Source organism: Pelophylax lessonae, assembly GCF_965119305.1.
Source record: "Pelophylax lessonae genome assembly, chromosome: 13".
NCBI classification, from domain to species: domain Eukaryota; kingdom Metazoa; phylum Chordata; class Amphibia; order Anura; family Ranidae; genus Pelophylax; species Pelophylax lessonae.
This window is the reverse complement of record NC_138780.1, coordinates 37,289,242-37,304,059: the sequence shown is the minus strand read 5'-3', so window position 1 is coordinate 37,304,059 and position 14,818 is coordinate 37,289,242. Positions and strand designations below refer to the sequence as shown.

General features: G+C 43.8%; 1 protein-coding gene across 3 annotated transcripts in view; it reads left to right on the top strand.

Moving 5' to 3' along the window:
- CADM3 (cell adhesion molecule 3) overlaps nucleotides 1-14,818 on the top strand; it is a 715,770-nt gene that overhangs the window by 691,061 nt on the left and 9,891 nt on the right. For all 3 annotated transcript variants that reach the window (XM_082275533.1, XM_082275534.1, XM_082275535.1), the window contains one exon: nucleotides 11,424-11,549. In XM_082275533.1, coding sequence (XP_082131659.1) covers nucleotides 11,424-11,549 — 126 coding nt within the window. The remainder of the gene's footprint in view (nucleotides 1-11,423; nucleotides 11,550-14,818) is intronic.

Below are 14,818 nucleotides of genomic sequence, written 5' to 3'. Positions count from 1 at the left end.
GTCTGCCCTTGGTTGCAGGAAAGAAATTTATTCTGTCTATGGCCAACCTAAGTGCTCATATAGTATTAGTACTTTAAGCCAGTGGTCCTTAACTCCGGTCCTCGGGGCCCACTAACAGGCCAGATTTTAAGTATTACCTTGGGGAGATGCAGACTAGAATACTGCAATAACTGAGCAGCAAATGAGATCACCTGTGATGTAATTTAGTTATCTTGCAAACCTGGCCTGTTAGTGGGCCCCGAGGACCGGAGTTGAGGACCACTGCTTTAAGCAATAAATTCCAAGGAACCCTACACCAGTAATAGGAAACAGAATCTTGTTCCGCAGTGACACTGCTCACGCAGAATCCACCGCCACTCTCCTGTGACACCCACTGTGCAGTGTACCTGCTCCTAGGGCACTCCATCTCACTCACCAGGTGGATTTGCCTCTCAAACAAATGATCGGCAAATGTGCCTGTGTTAATCAGTCTAGTTGCTCCCCAGTGGACAAGCTCATCTCGTCTCCACCTTTCCCTTAATTAACCCAAAAAAAGTTAAAATGCTCCACATAGTGCAATCCTTTTCAATAAAATTAATGTATTCCAGCCTATTAAAAACTACTCACAAGCAAAATATAGATAATACAAATAAATAGCATCAGCCTCCCTCCGGTCCACTGTAGTAACTTCTGCAGCATCACTTCCGGTGGGGCCCTAAGGTCACTTCTGGCTGCCGTGCGGGCCACCCTAACGTGTTTCGTCTATCGACTTCATCAAAAGGTTAAAGTTTTGGGCTTACTTTAAATATAGTCATGCCACAATATATATATATATATATATATATATATATATATATATACTGTATATAGTATATGTATTATGGCATGATGTATATTAGATATATATATATATATATATATATATATATATATATATATCTTGCCTCATCATTCATCATATACAAGCAAATATACAGAAGATTTCAGCAGTCTTGAAGAATGTATTGGATAGATCCAGTTACAAAGAAGTAGTGACAAGTGGCAACAGTTTTGACCAGGGAAACCCTTCATCAATCCAAAACTACATCTAAATCACTATAATATATCAAGAATTATTATAGCAAAACATTGAGGATACCCCTTAGAGTTATTATGTGGTGTTTCCAGTGAAGGGTACTGTTGTTGCTTTATTATACAAAGACATTTTTTTAGACAACTGCGAGTTTCCAACTTTGTTGCAACAGTTTGGGGGAAAATCCTTTTCTGTTCCAGCATGACTATGTACCGGTGCACAAGGCCAGCTTCCTAAAGATACGGTTTTATGAGTTTGAGAAACTGAACCCTTATAAATGCCTTTGTAATGAGCCAGTTGTGAGACACATCTTCTCATCCACCTTACAAATGTCCTTTTGGCTCAATGGGTATAAATTCTCAGAAACTCCAAAATCTTGAGGAAAGCTGTCCCATAAGAGTAGAGGCTATTGTTGCTATAAAGGGGGGGGGGGGGGGGCAACTCCATATTAATGCCCATGGGGGGGCAACTCCATATTAATGCCCATGGGGGGGCAACTACATATTAATGCCCATGGGGGGGGCAACTACATATTAATGCCCATGGTTTTGGAATTAGATGTCCAACAAGCTGGTATAGGTGTGGTGGTCAGGTGTCCACCAACTTTTGGCCTTATAGTGTACATGGGAGAAACCAGAAGGCAAAGAACAGATTGTAGGACACGAATATTATTTTAGGGATCAACAAAGCAAAAAACCACTGAGAAGACATTTCATAGAATGTATACACACTGAGGCTAATCAACAAATGGATTTGAGAACAATAATACAATAAAATGTGTGAAGATCCACTTCATATCTAATTATATAAAAAGAAAATCCCTCTTTACTTTTTCCATCTGCACACGGTTAGATAATTGACGTGAATCTTCGCACAATTTATCGTGTGAAAATCCTCCTCTAAAATGCATTGTTTCACTATTACAAGAATATCAATGTTGCTCCTTAAAGTGGCTGTAAACTCTTGCTAACATTCAGTGAAGTGATTAGCTTCAGGTGATACACAGAGATTAAACAAATCCTCCTACAGAAGTTGTACCTGTCTATCTAAAGCCTTCTGTTCTTTACATCAGTTCAAAGTGCAGAATTTATACAGATCGTCTGAGCTTTCAGAAAGTAGGTGGCAGGGAGTTGAAGTTCCACTCTTCAGAGCTCAGTGAGGAGAGCTACAAGCTGATTGGAGGGAAGGAACCCCCCTTTCAGACAGTGCACAGGAACAGAGCTGAAGCTATCAATCACAGGCTGTGTGTTGGAGCTCCCTCTCTTGTCACCTTTTTTCTCTAAGTTTCAGAAAAACTGATAGCAGAGAGGAAGGGAAGCAGATGACTAGTGCTCTGGATTAGGACATGTACACATTATAGAGCTATATGCTTTGCTCGTATTTCATGCCTGAGGTTTACAACCACTTTAAGTAAAATGAGGAGGTAAATACTACAACGATTGTTAATTGTATAATCAATAATGATAATAAAGAATTAACATTTTTTTAAAAATGAAGTGATAGGGAGCTGAGACATAAATAAAAAGAGTTCTTATATATATCCACAAACAAATACATGATATTCAAATCTTTATAGAGATTTTTTTTTGTTTTTGTAGGTTATGATTATTTTTCCTTCGTTACAGGATTGTTCTTTTTTTTTTTTTTTATTTATTTTTTTTTTTTAGATGATAATCAAGCATGATCCAGCCAGGCTGGAATCTGTTTGTAATTTGGCATGTTCACATTTAATGATGCCTTGTTATGATTTTTTTAAAATTGTGATTGGTTAGCTTAAAATGATGTCATTTCCACTGCATATTCATATAATAGGCTGTGCACTTTGAAGGGGAATTTTCCCTTAGCTTAGTGAATATTGTGAAAATTAACTTTGCAACAAATACCCAAACATGTGCAAGAACATTTTTAAAAAATTATATTTTTCTTGCACGTGATTGGATGATGGAAGTCAACAGCAGTTGACCGCATTTACTAGGGTATGGGAAAAATTCCCTCACAAAGTGAATAGCCTATTTGCCTTTAGTAAATCATCCCCTATATTAATGTTTGATACATTATATTGAATTGGATGAAGCGTTTGCTTGCTGAAGGCTGTCTTCCCAAAACTGTTGCCGCTAGTTATTGCTTCTATGTAAGTGGATTATTATTGCTAAGGTCTTCTGTCTGTATACTAGTTGGTATAGGAGGGACAATGGGGCAAGACCTTCTGACATGTACTATGACACAGCTGATAAGTGCTGTCAACCACCAATGAGTTTAGCTATACATGTATGTCACACATAGGCATGCACAGGGGGTGTGCCGAGTGTGCCTGTGCATACTCTAATCACTCCGTGCACGTAAGCATTGTCGCTTTATTTGCCGGCAGGGAGATGGGAAGATCTTCCTCTGACCGTCTCTGCCACAAGAGAAATGGTTCCACACTTCTTTTTCACTGTGCCAGCAGAGAGATGGTAAAGATCTCTCACTGAACAGCTCTGTGTGTGTGTGTGTGTGTATCCATACACTATATTGTCAAAAGTATTGGGACACCTGCTTTTACACGCACATGAACTTTATGCCCAGTTTTATTCCGTAGGATTCAATATTGAGTTGGCCCACCCTTTGCATCTATTACAGCTTTACCTTTTCAGGGAAGGCTGTCCACAAGGTTTAGGAGTGTGTCTATGGGAATGTTTCACCATTCTTCCAAAAGCGCAATTATGAGGTCAGGCACTGTAGTTGGTCAAGAAGGCCAGGTTCGCAGTCTCCACTGTAACTTATCCTAAAGGTGTTCTATCGGGTTGGGGTAAGGACTCGGTTCAGTCCAGTCAAGTTCCTTCACCCCAAATTCACTCATCCATGTCCTAATAGACCTTACTTTGTCCACTGGTGTGCAGTCATGTTGGAACAGGAAGGGGCCATACCCAAACTGTTCCCACAAAGAAATTGTCCAGTATGTCTTGGTATGCTGACTCCTTAAGAGTTCCCTTCACTGGAACTATGGGGCCAAGCCCCACCCCTGAAAAAACAACCCCACACCATAATCCTCCCTCCACCAAACGATTTGGACCTGTGCACAAAGCAAGGTCCATAAAGACATGGATGAGCAAGTTGGGGGGTGGAGGAACTTGACTGGCCTGCACAGAGTTCTGACCTCAATCCTCTAGAACACCTTTGGGATGAATTAGAGCGGAGACTGTGAGCCAGGCCTTCTTGTCCGACATCCAGCGCTGTATTTTGGCCTAGGCCAACAAGGCCCAGGCCTAGGGTGGCACTTTGCAGGGGGGCAGCAAAAAAGCTGCCCCCCCCCCCCACCTGAGACTCTATTGGCTAATGGTTGCTAGAGCCGCCTCTCTCTCCTCCCTCCCTCTCTCTCTCTCTCAACCCCTCTCTCTCTCCCCCACCCCCTCCTCTCTCTCTCACTTACTCACCCCCTCTCTCTCTCTCTCACCCCCTCCTCTCTGTCTCTCTCTCACTCACCCACTATCTCTCTCTCTCTCTCTCACCCTTGCCCTCACCTCTCCCCTCTCTCTCTCACCCCTCTCTCTCTCTCTCTCTCACCCCTCTCTCTCTCTCTCCCCTCTCTCTCACTCCCTCTCTCTTTCTCTCTCACCCCTCTCTCTCTCTCCCTCTCTCTTTGTCTCTCACACCTCTCTCTCTTTCTCTCTCATCCCCCCTCTCTCACATTCCCCTCTTCTCTCTCTCTCTCTCTCTCTCGCACCCCCTCTCTCTCTCTCCCTCTCTCTTTCTCTCTCACCCCTCTCTCTCTTTCTCTCTCACCCCCCCTCTCTCACATTCCCCACCTCTCTCTCTCTCTCACCCCCTCTCTCTCTCTCACACCCCTCTCTCTCTCTCTCTCACCCCCTCTCTCTCTCTCACACCCCTCTCTCTCCCAGCCCCCCCCTCTCTCTCTCACACCCCTCTCTCTCTCCCTCCCTCCCCCACCCCCCCTCTCTCTCTCCCTCCCCCACCCCCTCTCACCCCCCCCCCCTCGCGAGATCTCAGGGGTTCATGCAGGGACTTGTAGTCCTTCAATTTTGGAGGGAGTCACATCCGTTAAAAAGGAAGGAGTGGGGCAAATTTACATAGGAGGGGGAGGGGGGGCCGCCCAATTTTAGTCTTGCCTAGGGCAGCACAAAACCAAATACACCACTGCCGACAAAAGGCGCCTGACCTCACAAATGCGCTTCTGGAATAATTGTCAAACATTACCAAAGACACGCTCCTTAACTTTGTGGACAGCCGTCCTAGAAGAGTTGAAGGCATTGTACCTGCAAAGGGTGGGCCAACACGAAATTGAACCCTACAGACTAAGACTGGGATGCCATTAAAGTTCATTAAAGGCAGGTGTCCCAATACTTTTGACAATATAGTGTATCTCAGTCACATTTCCTTTGAAAATTATATAGTTGACTTTTTTTGTCAATCACCCATATCTTTCTCTACAGAAGTCAATAAAAAGTATTATTACCTTATCTACAGTATTTTGGTTATTTCCAGTTACACAAATTGCACCATTGTTTCAGTCAAAGCAAGTGATATGCAGTAACTTGTAAAAGTAAAAAATATTTTAGCAATTTTGTATTAGATCAGTTGTTACATTAGTGCTTGTTTATACAGGCTTTTATGCCAGAATTGCTTTTCTCCACATATAAGTAAATAGGAATGTAAAAGCAGCTTGAAGCAATGTGATGCAATTTAGAAGGAGGTCAAATTCCCCTGTGAAGGAACTTAAATTGAATGCATCTGAAAGCATGCTGCATTGTCCCTTCTTCACAAGCCCCTTGCTTTGTCCTTTGTACTATCAGAATTCAAACAAGTGCAAGGCCTATTTTTTTTTTTTTGGGCTGCTATGGGTCACTGTACCTAAGAATGAGCACTTATAGGCTAAGTTCACCTTTCCAGGAAAAGTTACTCAGGGGTGTTCAATAAAGACCTATCAATGCTTTTTTTGGTAATTTGGCCCTCCTGTGCCTGACACGTGCAGCAGATTGCCTCCCCTTTCATAGGGGTGTTCCGATCAGGTCCCACTCAAGTTTTTCAAGAAGACCTGATTGGAAGGTCCATGTATCCCCATGGTGGGGTGGCGGGTGTAAATGGACTTGTGTCCACCTGTACTCACCTACCTCTGGGCCTGCTAAAAAACAGGAGAGGACTTTATCCTTTTCCGTTTAGGCAGAGTGGATCTGTAAATAGACAGTCCGTTTACTCCCAGCTGCCCATAGAGCAGAGCAGGCTCTGGATGGATGGTGTCATCGGCCTCAGCCTACTCTGCTCCGATCAGCAGGGAATCCGCCCCGTGTGAAGGGGACCAAAGGGATTGTAAAGACACAAGTTTTTTTTATCTTAATGCATTCTATGCATTAACCACTTGACGACCGCCCGCCCGCCGCAGATTTACTGCGGCAGGCAGCCGCTCCTGGGCAAAGCGACGTAGCTCTACATTGCTTGCTCTCAGGAGTCTAGGGGGCGAGCGCGCACCGCCGGCGGCGCGCTCCCGCCCCCGCTCGTCAGCCGGGGAGCCAGTACATGTGTCAGGCGGCTCCGATTGCCGCCTGACACCGGCAAACCTCCCCCCGCTGACAGAGAAGGACAGACGGCTAAACGGACGGTAAAAACAGCCGTCCGTCCTTCTCCCTGCAATGATCACAGAGGCTATGTGATCCTGCTATATAGGATCACATGTCTCTGTGATCATCTCACAAGCCCAACCCCTCCACAGTTAGAATCACTCCCCTAGGCTTGCATTTAACCCCTTGATCACCAATAGTATTAACCCCTTCCCTGCCAATGGCATTATTACAGTTACAGTGCATATTTATAGCACTGATTACTGTAGTAATGTCACTGGTACCCCCAAAAGTGTAAAAAATGTCAGTCAGGGGTCCGATCTGTCCGCCGTAATTTCGCAGTCCCGCTAAAAATCGCAGATCGCTGCCATTGCTAGTAAAAAAAAAAAATGACATAAATCTTTCCCGTAGTTAGTAGACGCGATAACTTTTGCGCAAACCAATCAAAATACGCTTATTGCAATTTTTTTTACCAAAAATATGTAGCTGAAAACAAATTAGCCTAAAATGTTAAAACATTTTGATTTTTACATTTTTTTTTTTGGGGGGGGGGGAATGTTATATGTAAAAAATATTGTTTTTTTTTTTTTCAAAATTGTCGCTTTTTTTGGTTTATAGCGCAAAAAATGAAATCACACAGGTGATCAAATAGCACCAATAGAAAGCTCTGTTTGTGGGGAAAAAAGGACGTCAATTTTATTTGGGTACAGCGTTGCACGACGGCGCAATTATCCGTTAAAGTAACGCAGTGCCGAATCGCAAAATAGGGCCTGGTCATTAAGCAGGAAAATCTTCCGGTCTTAAAGTGGTTACGATAAAAACCCTTCTGTGTGTAGCAGCCTCATTCACACTGAAAGTTATCAAAAGGTCAGTAGAAAGCTGTAGCTGTAGAAGGAGTTTTTCAGCTTTTTTTTTGCAGTAGCGTTTTTTAGCTTTTTCCAGCTGTAGTGTTTTTTAGCTTTTTTTTTTTTTGCAAAACTATATTCCCAAAAAAGCAGATGGCTCAAAAACTTTGATAAACGCCAAATAGCCGCGTTTCTTGAAGTTTTTCAGCGTTTTTAAGCTTTTATCATAGTTGGAGCGTTTTACAGCTGGAAAACGCCTCTTAAAACCCACTAGTTCTGGGGTTTTATTTACAGCCAGAAAACGCCCCTGCCAAAAACAGCTGATAACAGCCTATGTATGCACGGACACATAGGATAACATGCTGGGGAGTTTACTGGCTGCAGAAAAATACATCTGACGCTAAAAACAGCAGCTGTAAAAACGTCCAGTGTGCATGAGGCCTAATACTTACCTGAGCCCATCTTTATCCCACAATGTTGCAGGATAAACTGCCCGGGACTCCCCTCCTCATTGGCTGAAACAGCAGCATTGGCTCCCGCTGCTGTCAATCAAAGTCAGCCAATCAGGAGAACGGGGAGGGGTCACGGCTCCGTGTCTGAATGGAGACACAGAGCTGTAGCTCGGCTTGGGTGCCCCCATAGCAAGCTGCTTGCTGTGGGGGCACTCACCAGGAAGGAGGGGCCAGGAGAGCCAAGGAGGGACCCGAGAAGAGGAGGATCCAGGCTACTCTGTGCAAAACCAACTGCACAAAGCAGATAAGTAGAACATTTTTGTTATTTTATTTAAAAAATAAACAAGACTTCACAATCACTTTAATAGGGCCATTTTTTATAAAGTGGCCCTATTAATTCACCAGATTAAAAAATTATTTCCTGCAGTTCATTGATAATAAAACTGGTGGAAATTAAGACTTAGTCTAAGCTGGTGTACAGAGACAGGCAGAGTGCTTGTTCCTGTACGCAGTGTAGCAGAGGGGCACATTTGCTGCTGGTACTCTCTCGCTGTCACTGGTTATTAAGGACGCTGACAACTTCACAATGGGCGGAGCCTGATGGGGAAGCTGCAACACTAGTCCGTACCTGTCTTCAGCACAAACATGAATCTGTCACCTGCACCGCCATTTGTTGTGTGGAGGCATATTGAAATTCTAAGACACTCCTTATGAATTCCCCTGACTGTGTCTTCAGGCACCCCCAGTATATTAATCACTGTGCAGCTTCTGAAAAAAGGAGTTTTTTTTAAGAAGAAATTTGGCTTCAATGTTTATTATAGCAGAACTTCATGAAAAAAGGAGAAGTTCCACTCTTCTCCTCCTCCCTCCTTCTTGCTTAACATTTGGCACATGAGTTTTTTCGGCGATCCGAGCAAAGTTAGCCCCCCCCCCTCCCTGCGGCCTCCTGGGCAACATCACAGGTCCCAGAAGACTGCGGGACCATCCACAAAGCACAGTGCGGCTTGCGCTTGAAGCCGCAAGACTGCTACTTTTCCCTTAAGATGCCGGTGCCTGGACCCAAAGACAATTGAATAATCAGAAAGCGCTGGATCCTGGGGCAGGTAAGTGTCCTTATATTAAAAGTCAGTAGTTACAGGATTTGTAACTGCTAACTTTTAAAGCGGAGTGCCGCGGAGTTCCACCCCCCCCCCCCTCCAAAAAGGGAACCCGGCAGTGAAGCCTTGCAGCTTCACTGGCGGGTCCCTACTGCGCATGCGCAAAGCGCGCTGCGCATTCGGATTGTTTTGGTGGCGGGAGGAGGAGGAGGGGGCCAAACTTCAGAGGGACGGCTCTGCGGCGCCGTCTCCCGAAAGTGGGGAAGGGTACCTGTCAAAAACAGGTACCTGTTCCCCCCTCTCCCCTGAAAGGTGCCAAATGTGGCACCGGAGGGGGGGGAGGAGCAAATGAGCGGAAGTTCCACTTTTGGATGGAACTCCGCTTTAATTTTTTGGGGAGAGACTGGAGCTCCTGTTTAAGATGTTCTGTTCCTTGGAGGACATAGTGCATGTAGTGGGTGGAAGGAAAGAAAATTGCTCGCTTACTCTATTGGGAATGCTCCCCACCGGCAGAACACAACAGCACTGCGGGAGGGATTCCCCCATCAACACCGACTGCTTTGATGGGGGAATCCCTCCCGCAGTGCTGTTGTGTTCTGCCGGTAGGGAGCCTTCCCTGCCGGCAGAATACAATGATTACTACTGGCAACTATCACCACCGGCAGTGATCGTATGAAGAAAGCCCAACAGGCTGGTTGTACTGAAGTCAACTTTAGTAAAACCAGCCTGCCTGTACAAGGATTGATTCTCTGCTGGTCCCTGCTGAACCAACCAGAATTAGATCTATGGACGGCTTTAGGAGAGACCGTACACAGCCTACAGGTATGATATTTAAAAGAAGCTCCTTTTTAAAAGCTGCTCAGCGATTTTTAATCTACCCAGGACCCTTGAATACATGGGACTTTTTTTGGAAAGGTGAACTTCAAAGTTTATATCAAGCCTAGACTAGCTTGGACAATTAGAATTCCTATCAGTTTTTTTTTTCTTCTTTTTTCTGTGTCTGTGGCGCTTTTCTGGAGAATTTCCCTTATCTATTGTCCCTCTGAATACAGAAATGAGGGAACATGTCTTTAAAAGCAGCACAGTGGCAATAAAAACCAAATTTTATCAATAGAGTAAGCTTTCCGCTGCTGTCTGATTCCAGAGATTTATCCTGTCCTGCCAGTGACAACGTTGTCACCAGGGGAAATCTTCTAATGGACAAAGCAGAAAAAATCTAACAGGGTCTCTAATGCCTCGTTTCCACTGAGCGGTATGGTTCAGTTTGGTATGGTATGCAATTTTTGCCATTTCCATTGTCAAAAGTTGTGGATGGTACCCTAATTTCGAACCGTACCGTACCACTTTTTTGGGACCCTTTCGTTGGAGTACCAAGCACATTAGTACCGTACCAACAGGGTGGAGCTACACTGTTGAGGTACTGTTGAGCTGAGGTACTGTTGGTGGTGGAAACGCAAGCCTGATCAAGGTTCCGAACCGTACTGAACTGTACCAAACCGAACCGCTCAGTGGAAACGAGGCATAATTGTTCCTTAAGCCTAGTACACACGCAACGATTATCGGCCGACCGGTGGTCCGTCTTTTGTCCAGAGTGGTGTTTTGTTGGTTGGAATGTGCCTAGACTGCACACGAATTTTCTCGCCCGACAAAATTCTACTTCAGAAGTGATGTCATGTGTTGGTTTGCTTTCTTTGTGTTCTTTCTTCTCTGAGCATGCCCAGACTTGCTCATTAGATTTTTCCCTGTCGAAATCTGTACTGACTGCATGAAAATCGGCCGTGTTTTGACGGGGGACAAAAATTTTATAGCCTGCACACAAGATTTTTTTCGGCCGAAAAGTCGGAGTCGGTTGTCGGAAGCATCATACTAACAAGCCGAAAATCGGCAGATCGGTCATCGGACGAAAATTCCCTGACGAATTTCGACGCGTGTGTACGAGGCTTCTGTCTGTCCGAAACTGAAAAAAAGTTGTGTCTTGAAAAACACTTTATCAATAAGAATAATTTTGGAAACAACATTTAGACGGGAGCAGTGTTTTGCCGTTTTGTCCTTTAAAACTGGCATCGTGCTCCATTAACAGTATCAGGGGATTTAGGAGCCACCCACAGTGGTCTGCCATTGTTCTTGCATGAACTTTCTGTTTCCTAACAGCTGCATGTAAGACCCACTCACTCACTTCCCTGCAGATCCATCTATTACATGCCTTATCTGTGTGCAAAGCTTCTTATGATTAAGGTTTTATTTTCTGCAAGGTTCTGTATACTGTGTGAGTTACAGCAGTTTTCTCTTGGACAATTGTTCTGCTTCTATTCTGTATTTTCACTTCTTATTCTATGTTTCTTCCTTTACCCCCCCCCCTTCCCCCCAACTCCTACCCTTGTCCACTACTTCTCGTTCCTTGTCTCCTCATTCCTTGATGCCTCCAGACCCCAGTCCCTATCCCACCCATCAAGGCCTGGACCATGCTGTCGTTGGAGGAGTGGTAGCCGTGATTGCCTTTCTTCTGTTCTGTCTGCTCATTGTTTTGGCACGCTACTTGATCAGACACAAAGGTAAGATCCATCCTAGAGTTCTTATCCCAGTACAAATCATCAGGGATCCATTCTAGAGTTCTCATCCCAGTACAAATCATCAGAGATCCATCCTAGAGTTCTCATTCCAGTACAAATCCATCCTAGAGTTCTCATCCCAGTACAAATCATCAGAGATCCATCCTAGAGTTCTCATTCCAGTACAAATCATCAGAGATTCATCCTAGAGTTCTCATCCCAGTACAAACCATCAGGGATCCATTCTAGAGTTCTCATCCCAGTACAAATCATCAGAGATTCATTCTAGAGTTCTCATCCCAGTACAAATCATCAGAGATCCATCCTAGAGTTCTCATCCCAGTACAAATCATCGGAGATCCATCCTAGAGTTCTCATCCCAGTACAAATCATCAGGGATCCATCCTAGAGTTCTCATCCCAGTACAAATCATCAGGGATCCATTCTAGAGTTCTCATCCCAGAACAAATCATCAGGGATTCATCCTAGAGTTCTCATCCCAGTACAAATCATCAGAGATCCATCCTAGAGTTCTCATCCCAGTACAAATCATCAGATATCCATCCTAGAGTTCTCATCCCAGTACAAATCACCAGGGATCCATCCTAGAGTTCTCATCCCAGTACAAATCATCAGGGATCCATCCTAGATTTCTCATCCCAGTACAAATCATCAGGGACCCATCCTAGAGTTCTCATCCCAGTACAAATCATCAGGGATCCATCCTAGATTTCTCATCCCAGTACAAATCATCAGGAATCCATCCTAGAGTTCTCATCCCAGTACAAATCATTAGGGTCTTCATTGGTGGGTACACTGCACTCTTTATGTATAGCACTCCTCAACACTATACTCTGTATTTAGAGCACTCCTCAACACTGCACTCTGTCTGTAGAGCACTCCTCAACACTGCACTCTGTACACAGCACACCTCTGAACTCCGCACATAAAGCTCTCCTGGTTTTTATTGTCCCTTTAAGATCCTCCCACTGCAATCCGGCCACACCCATTGTTGGATACGGTTCCAGGGAGTTCCTGCACCTAAAAAAAAAGCTCTGCATAAATGTATATAGTAGGACAGATACAACTGGCCCTTTGAGGACAACCATAATGCTGATGCAGCCCACAACAAAATTTAGTTCGACACCTCTGCATTATAGGCTCTACATACTTCATATGAAAACCTGAAAAATGTATTTCAATCACAATGCCAGTGTTTTAACTCCTACGCTTGATTTCGGGATTCCATGCACATCACAGTACTTTCAGTTTTCCTGACCAAAAACCACATTAACAGTTATAATTTTGTTTGTTCGAGAAATATTTCCTATCATCATCATATGACTTTCCTCATTGCTATGTTTAAAAAAAAAAATTCCATATATCTCTCTTACTGAAAAAATCTTACTCGAAATCAATGTGTCCTATAGATAAAAAATATATATTTTTTAAACCAGCACCACTGATTCTGCAATTAAAAACCCCAAACCAATCTCTAACAATCCCACCTAAAATAATTTAAAGAGATTGCAGTGCTGTGCACACAATAATTCATACTTCAAAATAAATATCTAACTCATAAATTCATATCACACATCAACCAGGTAAGTAAAAATACTGCATGTGAAAAATATGTATAAATAAACTCCGAACCCCCCACGTTTTTATTACAATCTATTTGTGCAATAAACAAAATGTATAACTTATAAAAGTCCATAAAATCCACTTAATTCTTCAAAAGTGTTCATACGTGAAATCTTCCAAAGTGCAATCTTGATATTCCAGCCTTCACTCAGCGCTCAGTGATTCATACCCATTGAGCTTGCAACTCTATATTTAAAGATCGGCATTAAGCACATTAGGATCCACCAAGATGTCAGCTTTCCGACAGGGTACACTCTCAGACTCTTGGATCGCTACTCCAGTTCTCATCCAAAGGCTAAAGCCTCGTACACACGCAACGATTATCGGCCGACCGATCGGCCATCTTTTGTCCAGTGTTGCTGTGTTGGTTGAAATGTGCTCTAGACTGCACACAAATTTTCTCGGCCAACAAAAACCAACTTCAGAAGTGATGTCATGTGATTGTTTACTTTCCGTGTGTTTTTTCATCTCTGAGCATGCCCAGTCTTGCTCATCAGATTTTTGTCTGCCGAAATCTGTACTGACTGACGGAAAATCAGCCGTTTATAGCATGCACACCAGATTTTGTTCGGCCGAAAAGTCGGAGTCGGTTGTCGGAAGCATCATACTAACAAGCCGACAATCGGCCGATCGGACGTTGGCCGAAAATTCACGGCCAACAATCGTTGCGTGTGTACGAGGCTTAAGTATGAAAACGGAAGGAAGCAGCCATAAATGTGTAGTTGTTCAGTATAACAAGGAAGGTTTTAAAGCAATTCTACTCACAAGATAAAAAGTATAAATGCACCGATACCACTTTTTTGGCAAGTACCCATACGGTTTTTTAAGTACTCACGGATATCAATTACCGATACCTATTTCTGGCATTTAGGGAGTTCCAAAAAAGGGGATGAGCCTCCATCATCAGCGCACACAGCTCAAGGAGCACAAGGAGATGCCCACCAAAGTGGTCACTACAGCCTGTCAGCCTTCCCCCCATAAACAGTACAGACCACAAGAGTTTTCTTTATTTTCATGACTATGAAAATTGTAGAGTCACACTTCAAGAGGTAGTCACCTGAAATGGTTTTCACTTCAGAGGTGTGCCCTGTCAGGTTTAATGTGTGATTTCTTGCCTTATAAATGGGGTTGGGACCATCAGTTGTGTTGTGCAGAAGTCAGGTGGATACACAGCTGATAGTCCTACTGAATAGACTGTTAGCTGCTTTTTTCTTGCCATAATACAAATTCTAAGTACAGGAAAACGAGTGGCCATCATTACTTTAAGAAATGAAGGTCAGTCGGTCCGAAAAATTGGGAAAACTTTCAAAGTGTCCCCAAATGCAGTCACAAAAACCATCAAGCGCTACAAAGAAACTGGCTCACACGCGGACCGCCCCAGGAAAGGAAGATCAAGAGTCACCTCTGCTCCGGAGGATAAGTTCATCCGAGTCCCCAGCCTCAGAAATCGCTCAGATTAGAGACCAGGTCAATGGCACACGGAGTTCTAGCAGCAGACACATCTCTAGAACAACTGTTTCAGAGGAGATTGTGTGAATCAGGCCTTCATGGTAGAATATCTGCTAGGAAACCACTGCTAAAGAAAGGCAACAAGCAGAAGAGACTTGTTTGGGCTAAAGAACACAAGG